The following is a 12,224-nucleotide window of genomic DNA, read 5'->3' as shown; positions in this document are numbered from 1 at the left end:
TCCACCAATGATGTAATTGAACTAAACTTGGCACTCAGAAATCCTGTGACCAATAGAAAATACTGGAAAGGTTTGATGGGCATTGACCTTGAGTTTGGGAGTTGTAGTTCACCTACATCCAGAGAGCATTGTGGACTCAAACAATGATGGATCTGGACCAAACTTGGTACGAATACTCAATATGCCCAAATGTGGACACTGATGGAGTTTGGGGGAAATAGACATTGCCATCTGGGAGTTGTGGTTGCTGGGATGTATAGCTTACCTAGGGTCAAAAAGCATCCCGAACCCCACCAACAATAGAATTGGGCCAAACTTCCCACACAGAACCCCTGTGACCAACAGAAAATACTGTGTTTTCTGATGGTCTCTGGTGACCCCTCAGACACCCCCTTGTGACCCTTCCAGGGGTCCCGACCCCCAGGTTGAGAAACGCTGGTTTGTACATTAATATTTTGCCTTACCCTCTTCTTGTGTCACCTTTTCGCAGCGAGATGTTTTTGGGTCCAGTCTCACCTGGCTTCACCTTCCCAATGGAACACGATATGAACGGCTAGGCGCTGTAGTGGAAGAGGAGGCAAATGTACATGTCGTAATTATTTTCGTTCTCGTTGTTAATTAAAATTTAATGTTATGTACCTGTGTGTCTGTTCTTGTCTGGACCAAGATTTCAGTGTCTTATTGCAATTGACAATAAGACAACACAATATTAAAAACTGTGGGAAGGCCAAATGTAAAAGTTAAAATTGGAAATGATGCCAGGACATGGGCGAAAAGGTGAACGTGGCGTTGTGGAAACATACAAGCAGAACTAATATGTTTTTATTTATCGTGTCATCCGCAACCAGAACATTGTATTACATTTCTAACAGAACAAAACAAACAAACAGATTAAAAAAGACACAAATTTTGCAAGTTTGGTAGTTGATTCAATGTCCTTTGACCAGTATCTGGCCACTTGGAGTGCCTCTGGTGTTGCCACAAGGAGGTCCTCCATTGTGCATCATGTGGCAGGGCTCAGGTTGCATTGCAGCAGGTGGTCAGTGGTTTGCTCTTCTCCACACTCGCATGTCGTGGACTCCACTTTGTGGCCCCATTTCTTGAGGTTGGCTCTGCATCTCGTGGTTCCAGAGCGCAATCTGTTCAGCGCCTTCCAAGTCGCCCAGTCTTCTTCTGTGTGCCCAGGGGGGAGTCTCTCATCTGGTATCACACACGGATTGAGGTGCTGGGTTTGAGCCTGCCACTTTTGAACTCTCGCTTGCTGAGGTGTTCCAGAGAGTGTCTCTGTAGATCTAAGAAAACGATGTCTTGATTTAAGTAATTGACGTGCTGGCTGATATCCAAACAGGGGATGAGCTGGAGATGTCTCTGCCTTGGTTCTTTCACTATTGGCTGCTACTTCTCGGTGGATGTCAGGTGGTGCAATACCAGCTAAGCAGTGTAATTTCTCCAGTGGTGTAGGGCGCAGACACCCCGTGATAATGCGGCATGTCTCATTAAGAGCCACATCTACTGTTTTAGTGTGGTGAGATGTGTTCCACACTGGACATGCGTACTCAGCAGCAGAGTAGCATAGCGCAAGGGCAGATGTCTTCACTGTGTCTGGTTGTGATCCCCAGGTTGTGCCAGTCAGCTTTCGTATGGTATTGTTTGTTTCTAGCACCCACTTTTTGTTTGATGTTCAGGCAGTGCTTCTTGTATGTCAGAGCACGGTCCAGAGTGACTCCCAGGTATTTGGGTGCGCTGCAATGCTCCAGTGGGATTCCTTCCCAGGTGATAATCCTCAGAGCTCGGAATGCTTGTCTGTTCTTAAGGTGAAAGGCACATGTCTGTGTTTTAGATGGTTTAGGGATCAGTTAGTTTTCCCTGTAATAGGCAGTTAGAGCTCCTAGAGCTTCGGAGAGCTTCTGTTCAACCATCTCAAAGCTCCCTGCTTGAGTGGTAATGGCACGATCATCAGCATAGATGAAACTCTCTGTCCCTTCTCGGAGTGGCTGGTCATTTGTGTAGATGTTGAACATGGATGGAGCGAGCACGCTCCCCTGAGGCAGGCCGTTCTAACTAATATGTTAAGTGCTTTGGAGGACAAAGTGCTATGGGATCATTATTCTGGGAAGGCACACTGGAACAACCATGTCTTCAAACTCCTCCTAAAGACTACCAGAGTTGGGGCCTGCCTGATGTCCTTAGGGAGTGAGTTCCAGAGTCGAGGGGCCACCACCGAAAAGGCCCTCTCTCTCATCCCCACCAATCGCGCCTGTGATGCAGGTGGGATCGAGAGCAGGGCCTCTCCAGATGATCGAAGAGTTCGTGTGGGTTCGTATACAGAGATGCGGTCACACAGGTAGGCGGGTCCCAAACCGTTCAGGGCTTTGTAGGTAAGAACCTGCACCTTGAATTGGGTCCGGAAAATGAATGGCAACCGGTGGAGCTCCTTGAACAGGAGGGTTGACCATCAGCCATCAAAGTGGTATCATCTGCATATCTAAGGTTGTTGATGTTTACCATGGGCTTTTCCTGGCAGGCGCAATTCCGGCTCTCAACCGCAGAGGGCAGGAAAAGACCAGAGAAATTTGGACATCATCTCAGAAATGCTGGTCGCTTGCATGCTGGTCGCTTCTGTGGCGAGAGAATCAGCCGTCTACGAAGACATTGCCCAAGGACGCCCGGATGTCTTGCAATCCTGCGAGGAGGCTTCTCTCATGTCCCCCACAGTGGACATGTCTTCTCATGTCCCCCACAGTGGATGTGGCTCTTAATGAGCCATGCCGCATTATCACGGGGTGTCTGCGCCCCACACCACTGGAGAAATTACACTGACATCCACCGGGAAATGGCAGCCAATAGTGAAAGGACCAAGGCAGAGACATCTCCAGCTCATCCCCTGTTTGGGTATCAGCCAGCACGTCAATGACTTAAATCTAGACATAGCTTTCTAAGATCTACAGAGACACTTCCTGGAACACCTCAGCAAGCGAGAGTCCAAAAGTGGCAGGCTCAAACCCAGCATCTCAACCAATGGCTGATACCAAATGAGAGACTCCCCCCCGCTGGGCACACAGAAGACTGGGCGACTTGGAAGGCACTGAACAGACTGCGCTCTGGCACCACGAGATGCAGAGCCAACCTTAAGAAATGGGGCTACAAAGTGGAATCCTCGACATGCGAGTGTGGAGAAGAGCAAACCACTGACCACATGCTGCAATGCAACCTGAGCCCTGCCACATGCACAATGGAGGACCTTCTTGCAGCAACACTGGAAGCACTCCCAAGTGGCCAGATACTGGTCAAAGGACATTTAACCAACTACCAAACTCACAAGTTTTGTACTTTTCTGTTTGTTTGCTTTGTTGTTAGAAATGTAATATAATGGACTGGTTGCTCTGACACGACAAATAAATATCTCAGAAATCTGAACCTGTAGATAAAAGTATTCCCCATAGTCACCTACGGATGTGAGAGCTTTGTAGAGGTGGCACAACAGGAAGATTGGTCTGTACCTTTTTGGATCATTATGGTCTTTGCCTGGCTTCAAGATGGCGATGACTCTTGCTTTCCTCCAGATTTTGGGGATCTGACAGGATGCAGTGCAGTTGTTCATCAGCTCCAGCAGTCAGCACCTTGCTTTTGGACCAAAGTTCTTGATTTGTTCCATCCGTAGATCATCCAGGCCAGCTGCTTTGCCATTTTTACATTTGTTGAGAGCCATGTCCAATTCAGTAGATGTAAAGGGTTCATGGAGGTTGTTGTTCTCAATCTCTGGTTGTCTGGCTATTGGTTTCTTTCCTACTTTGGTGGCAAAGTTGGGTTTCCCGTTCTTCAAGAGTTGGTGTGCTATCTGATCTGCCTTTATGTTGGCATGGGTATTAGTTTGTGAGGGTCGTTGCTTAACCTTCTCAGCAGCCTCCACGCCTTCTGGCTGCTTCTGCCCATGTCGACCTCTGTGATCAGCTTGATCCACTGTTCTTTCTTGGTTTCAGAGATGGAGGACACAATGCCTGAAGGGTTTGCTCACTCAATGGGTCTTTGTTGTGGAGCCTGTAATAGTTTTCCAACAAGGCAGCTGTTTCAGGAGGAATGCCCTGAAGGTAGTTGGTTCTGCAGCCTCTCGGTATCGAGGCCCGTGAGCAGGTTTTCACGATTTCAATAAAGTGCTCGTATTTCTCAGGAATTGGCACGGCCGATGTGATCATGTCATCTAACATGACTGAGAATGTAGTCCAATCTGCCTTTCTGAAGTTGTATCTTCGTTTAAATCAAACTTCCTGAGGGGAGATGGTGGAGGGATATAAATAAAGTTATTATTATTACTATTAAACACTCTTTACTTAAAAGAGGTTGAGACAGTGGCAGATTTGCTTTCTGATGGTTTAATTAACTAATTAACTTGACAGATTAGAGAGATGAATGGCCAAAACTAACAAAATGAAGTTTAACAGTGACAAATGCAAGATACTCCACTTTGGCAGGAAAAACAAAATGCAAAGATATAGAATGGGAGACAATGCCTGGCTCGAGAGCAGTACGTGTGAAAAAGATCTTGGAGTCCTCGTGGACAACAAGTTAAACATGAGCCAGGAATGTGATGTGGCGGCAAAAAAAAGCCAATGGGATTTTGGCCTGCATCAAGAGGAGCCTAGTGTCTAGATCTAGGGAAGTCATGCTCCCCATGCTCTATTCTGCCTTGGTTAGACCACACCTGGAATATTGCGTCCAATTCTGGGCACCACAATTCAAGAGAGATATTGACAAACTGAAATGTGTCCAGAGGAGAGCGACTAAAATGATCAAGGGTCTGGAGAACAAGCCCTATGAGGAGCGGCTTAAGGAGCTGGGCATGTTTAGCCTGAAGAAGAGAAGGCTGAGAGGAGACATGATAGCCATGTATAAATATGTGGGAGGAAGCCACAGGGAGGAGGGAGCAAGCTTGTTTTCTGCTTCCTTGGAGACTAGGACGCAGAACAATGGCTTCAAACTACAAGAGAGGAGATTCCATCTGAACATGAGGAACAACTTTCTGACTGTGAGAGCCGTTCAGCAGTGGAACTCTCTGCCCCGGAGTGTGGTGGAGGCTCCTTCTTTGGAAGCTTTTAAACAGAGGCTGGATGGCCATCTGTCAGGGGTGCTTTGAATGCAATATTCCTGCTTCTTGGCACAATGGGGTTGGACTGGACGGCCCAGGAGGTCTCTTCCAACTCTAGGATTCCATGATTCTATGATTCTTTCTCCTTTCCTTTCATTTCCCTTTCTCTCTCTTTCTTTCCATTCTTCCTCAAAATCGAGCTGCAAAGGCTCTGGCATCAACTAGTCTTTTTCCTATCTGCCTTCCTTCTTGTCTTCCTTCTTTCCTTCCTTCCTTCCTTTTCCTTTCCTTTCATTTCCCCTTCTCTCTCTCTTTCTTTCCTTCCTTCCTTCCTTCTTTCATCTGAGAGGAGATTCCATCTGAACATGAGGAAGAACTTCCTGACTGTGAGAGCCGTTCAGCAGTGGAACTCTCTGCGTGGGAGTGTGGTGGAGGCTCCTTCTTTGGAAGCTTTTAAACAGAGGCTGGGTGGCCATCTGTCAGGGGTGATTTGAATGCAATATTCCTGCTTCTTGGCAGAATGGGGTTGGACTGGACGGCCCAGGAGGTCTCTTCCAACTCTTTGATTCTATGATTCTATAACAGATGTTGTAGGTCTTCTGAATGCGCACAGACTACGTTATCATCAGCATACTGGGGTTCTGTAATAGATGTTGTAGGTCTTCTGAATGCAAACAGACTACGTTATCATCAGCATATTGGAGTTCTATAACAGATGTTGTAGGTCTTCTGAATGCACACAGACTACGTTATCATCAGCATACTGGGGTTCTGTAATAGATGTAGGTCTTCTGAATGCGCACAGGCTACGTTATCGTCAGCATATTGGGGTTCTGTAACATGTTGTAGGTCTTCTGAATGTGCAGACTACGTTATCATCAGCATATTGGGGTTCTATAACAGATGTTGTAGGTCTTCTGAATGCGCACAGGCTACGTTTTCATCAGCATACTGGGGTTCTATAACAGATGTTGTAGGTCTTCTGAGTGTGCACAGACTACATTATCATCAGCATACTGGGGTTCTGTAATAGATATAGGTCTTCTGAATGCGCACAGGCTACGTTGTCATCAGCATACTGGGGTTCTATAACAAATAAAGAGGCTAAGACAGTGGTACCTTGGCTTTCTCATAGTTCACACAAAACGTTGCAGAGAGAAATTCAAATTATGTATTTATTAGGTGTCTATGAAGCTTCTAAGAGGCTGGAGATGGAAATATCTCCCAATCTCAAAGACTTCTGGCTCCAAGCTTACTCTGCAGCCACATTTTGGGAGGGAAAGCCACTTCTACCTATTGATATTCCTTGGGGGTCTCAATAGAGGCCTCCATTTCCCGGAAGAAGAGCTCTCTTCCCTCCAAATCCTTCCCTAATCCCATCTCCTTCCACTTGGAGGAACAAGACCATAGATTTCACTGGGCTAGAGGCGCCCCTGGTGTCAGTTCCGGTACAAACCGGAAGGGCAAAGTGTAAACAAAGTCTCAAAGCAGCTTTCCTGAGCTCACTTGCGGCCCAAACCGGAACTGCGTTCTAGCCGTTGATTGGCCGGAGGGAGGCATGCAAGGGGCGGGGCTTAGGATTTTAAAAGACAGAGGCCCTTTTTAAACTTGGTTCTCTCCTTGCAAGGATTCAAGAGGCTTCTTCCTGGAGGAAAAGGATTTGGAGGGAAGAGACCTCTTCTTCCGGGAAATGGAGGCTTCTGGGGAGGCCCCCAAGGAATCTCAGTAAGTAGAAGTACCTTTCCCTCTCAAAGTTGCATTCAAAGCACCCCCGACAGATGGCCATCCAGCCTCTGTTTCAAAGCCTCCAAAAAAGGAGCCTCCACCACACTCTAGGGCAGAGAGTTCCACTGCTGAACAGCTCTCCCAATTAGGAAGTTCTTCCATTATTGGTGTTGCCGCAAGAAGGTCCTCCATTGTGCATGTGGCAGGGCTCAGGGTGCATTGCAGCAGGTGGTCAGTGGTTGGCTCTTCTCCCCACTCGCATGTCGTGGATTCCACTTTGTGGCCCCATTTCTTGAGGTTGGCTCTGCATCTCGTGGTGCCAGACCATAGTCTGTTCAGCGCTTTCCAAGTCTTCTGTGTGCCCAGGGGCGAGTCTCTCATTGCTTAAGGCTCTGGGTTTGAGCCTGCCACTTTTGGACTCTCGCTTGCTGGGGTGTTCCACTGAGTGTCTCTGTAGATCTTAGAAAACTATTTCTAGATTTAAGTCATTGATGTGCTGGCTGATACCCAAACAAGGGATGAGCTGGAGATGTCTCTGCCTTGGTCCTTTCACTATTGGCTGCTACTTCCCGGCGAATGTCAGGTGGTGCAATACCGGCTAAGCAGTGTAATTTCTCCAGTGGTGTGGGGCGCAGACACCCCGTGATAATGCAGCATGTCTCATTAAGAGCCACATCCACTGTTTTAGTGTGGTGAGATATGTTCCACACTGGGCATGCATACTCAGCAGCAGAATAGCGTAGTCTTCACAGATGTCTTCACTGTGTCTGGTTGTGATCCCCAAGTTGTGCCAGTCAGCTTTCGTATGATATTGTTTCTAGCACCCACTTTTTGCGTGATGTTCAGGCAGTGCTTCTTGTAGGTCAGAGCACGGTCCAGAGTGACTCCCAGGTATTTGGGTGTGCTGCAATGCTCCAGTGGGATTCCTTCCCAGGTCATAATCCTCAGAGCTTGGGATGCTTGTCTGTTCTTAAGGTGAAAAGCATATGTCTGTGTTTTAGATGGATTAGGGATCAGCTGGTTTTCCTGTAATAGGCAGTAAGAGCACCTAGCTTCGGAGAGCTTCTGTTCTACCATCTCAAAGCTCCCTGCTTGAGCGGTGATGGCACAATCATCAGCATAGATGAAGCTCTCTGTCCCTTCTGGCAGTGGCTGGTCATTTGTGTAGATGTTGAACATGGATGGAGCAAGCACGCTCCCCTGAGGCAGGCCGTTCTTCTGTTTCCGCCATCTGCTTCTCCGGCCCTGGAACTCAACAAAAAAGCTCCTGTTTTGTAGCAAGTTTCCTATGAGGTGGTCGTCCTTTGTGATATTACACATTTTTCTCAGGAGGAAGCGGTGGTGGTCGACAGTCTCATAAGCTGTGGACAGGTCTATGAAGACAGCTCCTGTGATCTGCTGCCTTTAAAAGCCATTTTCTATGTGCTGAGTCAGGTTCACCACTTGCGATGCCTGAACATCAAGCAAAAACAATATCATACGAAAGCTGACTGGCACAACCTGGGGATTACAACCAGACACAGTGAAGACATCTGCCCTTGCGCTATGCTACTCTGCTGATGAGTACGCATGCCCAGTGTGGAACACATCTCACCACACTAAAACAGTGGATGTGGCTCTTAATGAGACATGCCGCATTATCACGGGGTGTCTGCGCCCTACACGACTGGAGAAATTACACTGCTTAGCCGGTATTGCACCACCTGACATCTGCCTGGAAGTAGCAGCCAATAGTGAAAGGACCAAGGCAGAGACATCTCCAGCTCATCCCCTGTTTGGGTATCAGCCAGCACGTCAATGACTCAAATCAAGAAATAGTTTTCTAAGATCTACAGAGACACTCGCTGGAACACTTCAGCAAGCGAGAGTCCAAAAGTGGCAGGCTCAAACCAATGGCTGATACCCAATGAGAGACTCTCCCCTGGGCACATAGAAGATTGGGCGACGTGGAAGGCGCTGAACAGAATGCGCTCTGGCATCACGAGATGCAGAACCAACCTCAAGAAATGGGGCCACAAAGTGGAGTCCACGACGTGTGAGTGCGAAGAAGAGCAAACTACAGACCACTTGCTGCGATTCAACCTGATTCTTGTTACATGCACAATGGAGGGCCTTTTTATAGTAACACCAGAGGCACTCCAAGTGGCCAGATACTGGTCAAAGGACATTTAATCAACTACCAAGCTTGCAGACTTTGTGTTTTGTCTGTTTGTTTGTCTTGTTAAAAATGTAATACAACTGTCTGGTTGACCCTGACATGATAAATAAATAAACAAAATTGAGTGAGATTCTGGGTTTGAGCCTGCCACTTTTGGACTCTCGCTTGCTGAGGTGTTCCAGTGATCTTAGAAAACTATTTCTTGAATTAAGTCGTTGACGTGCTGGTTGATACACAAACAAGGGATGCGCTGGAGATGTCTCTGCCTTTAATCAACAGCCAAGCTTGCAAAATTTGTGTTTTTCTTTATCTGGGGGTGATTTGATTGTGTTTTCCTACCTGGCGGAATGGGGTTGGACTAGATGGCCCTTGGGGTTCCCTTCCCACTGGGGGATTCTAACCCTCTTCTCTTCCAGGACCTCCTCTATTGAGGCAGCGGTGAGTTCCAGCGTTGATCGCGACAAAGGGCCGAGTGGGGAAAAAGATGGCGACCCAAACAATGCAGAAGCATCGGAGATCTTGGAGCCGGGAGCATCTCCAGCCCCGGTGTTGGAGTCGTCTTCCGCCAAGCCAGCAACAAAAACGAAGAAGAGGAAGAAGACGAGGAAGGACTGCTTCACGGTAAAGTTTTCACGGATGACTCACCTGACATTCTTTTTGAACTTATTTTCTGCCCTTCTTTCCTTTTCGAAAGGTACCCAGAATAATAATAACAACAGCAACAATAGGGAAGTGCTTGCTGGAATACCTCAGCAAGCAAGAGTCCAAAAGTGGCAGGCTCAAACCCAGAACCTCAATCAATTTTGTTTATTTATTTATCCAATTCAACAGCCAGCAGAGTGTCTGCTGTAGACTCATCTTGTTGTGTTTCTAATAATAATAATAATAATAATTATTATTATTATTATTATTGGGAAGTGTCCGACATGTGATCCAATTCAACAGCCAGCAGAGTGTCTGCTGTAGTCTCATCTTGTTGTGTTTCTAATAATAATAATAATAATAATAATAATAATAATAATACATCACACAGTCCTAGACACTTGGGAATTGTCCGACGTGTGATCCAATACAACAGCCAGCAGAGTGTCTGCTGTGAACTCATCTTGTTGTGTTTCTAATAATAATAATAATAATAATAATAATAATAATAATAATAATGCATCACAAGGTCCTAGACACTTGGGAAGTGTCCAATTTGCGATCTAATACAACAGCCAGCAGAGTGTCTGCTGGGAACTCATCTGGTTGTGTTTCTAATAATAGTAATAATAATAATAATAATAATACATCACACAGTCCTAGACATTTAGGAATTGTCCAACGTGTGATCCAATTCAACAACCAGCAGAGTGTCTGCTGTAGACTCACCTTGTTGTGTTTCTAATAATAATAATAATAATAATAGTAATAGTAATAATAATAATAAGTCACACAGTCCTAGACATTTGGGAACTGTCCCACGTGTGATCCAGTACAACAGCCAGCAGAGTGTCTGCTGTAGTCTCATCTTGTTGTGTTGGACTGGATGGCCCATGAGGTCTCTTCCAACTCTTTGATTCTATGATTCTAATAATAGTAATAATAATAATAATAATAATAATACATCACACAGTCCTAGACATTTGGGAATAGTCCAACGTGTGATCCAATTCAACAACCAGCAGAGTGTCTGCTGCAGTCTCATCTTGTTGTGTTTCTAATAATAATAATAATAATAATAATAATAATAATTGGGAAGTGTCCGACGTGTGATCCAATACAACAGCCAGCAGAGTGTCTGCTGTAGACTCATCTTGTTGTGTTTCTAATAATAATAATAATAATAATAATAATAATAATAATAATAATGCATCACAAGGTCCTAGGCATTTGGGAATTGTCCAACGTGTGATCCAATTCAACAGCCAGCAGAGTGTCTGCTGTAGTCTCATTTTGTTGTGTTTCTAATAATAATAATAATAATAATAATAATAATACATCACACAGTCCTAGACACTTGGGAAGTGTCCAACTTGCGATCTAATACAACAGCCAGCAGAGTGTCTGCTGGGAACTCATCTGGTTGTGTTTCTAATAATAATAATAATAATAATAATAATAATAATAGTCTGTCGTGTGATCCAATTCAACAGCCAGCAGAGTGTCTGCTGTAGACTCATCTTGTTGTGTTTCTAATAATAATAATAATAATAATAATAATACATCACACAGTCCTAGATATTTGGGAATTGTCCGACGTGTGATCCAATTCAACAGCCAGCAGAGTGTCTGCTGTAGTCTCATCTTGTTGTGTTTCTAATAATAATAATAATAATAATAATAATACATCACACAGTCCTAGACATTTGGGAATTGTCCAACGTGTGATCCAGTACAACAGCCAGCAGAGTGTCTGCTCTGGTCTCATCTTGTTGTGATTCTAATAATAATAATAATAATAATAGGGAAGTGACTGACATGTGATCCAATTCAACAGCAAGCAGAGTGTCTGCTGTGGACCCATCTTGTTGTGTTTCAAATACTACTACTGCTACTACTACTACTACTACTACTACTAATAATAATAATAATAATAATAATAATACATCACAAGATCCTAGACATTTGGGAATTGTCCAACGTGTGATCCAATTCAACAGCCAGCAGAGTGTCTGCTGTAGACTCACCTTGTTGTGTTTCTAATAATAATAATAATAATGATAATAGTAATAATAATAATAAGTCACACAGTCCTAGACACTTGGGAATTGTCCGACGTGTGATCCAGTACAACAGCCAGCAGAGTGTCTGCTGTAGTCTCATCTTGTTGTGTTTCTTATAATAGTAATAATAATAATAATATTAATGCATCACACAGTCCTAGACTCTTGGGAAGTGTCCAACTTGCGATCTAATACAACAGCCAGCAGAGTGTCTACTGTAGACTCACCTTGTTGTGTTTCTAATAATAGTAATAATAATAATAATAATAATAATAATAATAATACATCACAAGGTCCTAGACACTTGGGAATTGTCCGACATGTGATCCAATTCAACAGCCAGCAGAGTGTCTGCTGTAGTCTCATCTTGTTGTGTTTCTAATAATAATAATAATAATAATAATAATAATAGTAATAATAATAATAAGTCACACAGTCCTAGACACTTGGGAATTGTCCGACGTGTGATCCAATTCAACAGCCAGCAGAGTGTCTGCTGTGGACTCATCTTGTTGTGTTTCTAATAATAGTAATAATAATAATAATATTAATG

The 12,224-nt window shown here is 44.7% G+C and overlaps 2 protein-coding genes across 2 annotated transcripts in view; both read left to right on the top strand.

Annotated features, from left to right (window-relative positions):
- LOC132764373 (tRNA-dihydrouridine(47) synthase [NAD(P)(+)]-like) overlaps nucleotides 1-638 on the top strand; it is a 37,247-nt gene extending 36,609 nt beyond the window's left edge. Inside the window, exon 13 of the mRNA XM_067472499.1 lies at nucleotides 491-638. Coding sequence (XP_067328600.1) covers nucleotides 491-557 — 67 coding nt within the window. The 3' untranslated portion in view covers nucleotides 558-638. The remainder of the gene's footprint in view (nucleotides 1-490) is intronic.
- A 5,975-nt stretch (nucleotides 639-6,613) lies between these two features.
- Nucleotides 6,614-12,224, top strand: part of LOC132764371 (tRNA-dihydrouridine(47) synthase [NAD(P)(+)]-like) — a 47,652-nt gene continuing 42,041 nt past the window's right edge. The window contains exons 1-2 of the mRNA XM_067472498.1: nucleotides 6,614-6,808; nucleotides 9,383-9,587. Coding sequence (XP_067328599.1) covers nucleotides 6,774-6,808; nucleotides 9,383-9,587 — 240 coding nt within the window. The 5' untranslated portion in view covers nucleotides 6,614-6,773. The remainder of the gene's footprint in view (nucleotides 6,809-9,382; nucleotides 9,588-12,224) is intronic.

The sequence above is a fragment of the Anolis sagrei genome, chromosome 12 (assembly GCF_037176765.1).
Source record: "Anolis sagrei isolate rAnoSag1 chromosome 12, rAnoSag1.mat, whole genome shotgun sequence".
Taxonomy (NCBI): Eukaryota; Metazoa; Chordata; class Lepidosauria; order Squamata; family Dactyloidae; genus Anolis; species Anolis sagrei.
Note: the sequence above shows the minus strand (reverse complement) of the source record. Positions and strands in the feature narration are given on the sequence as shown.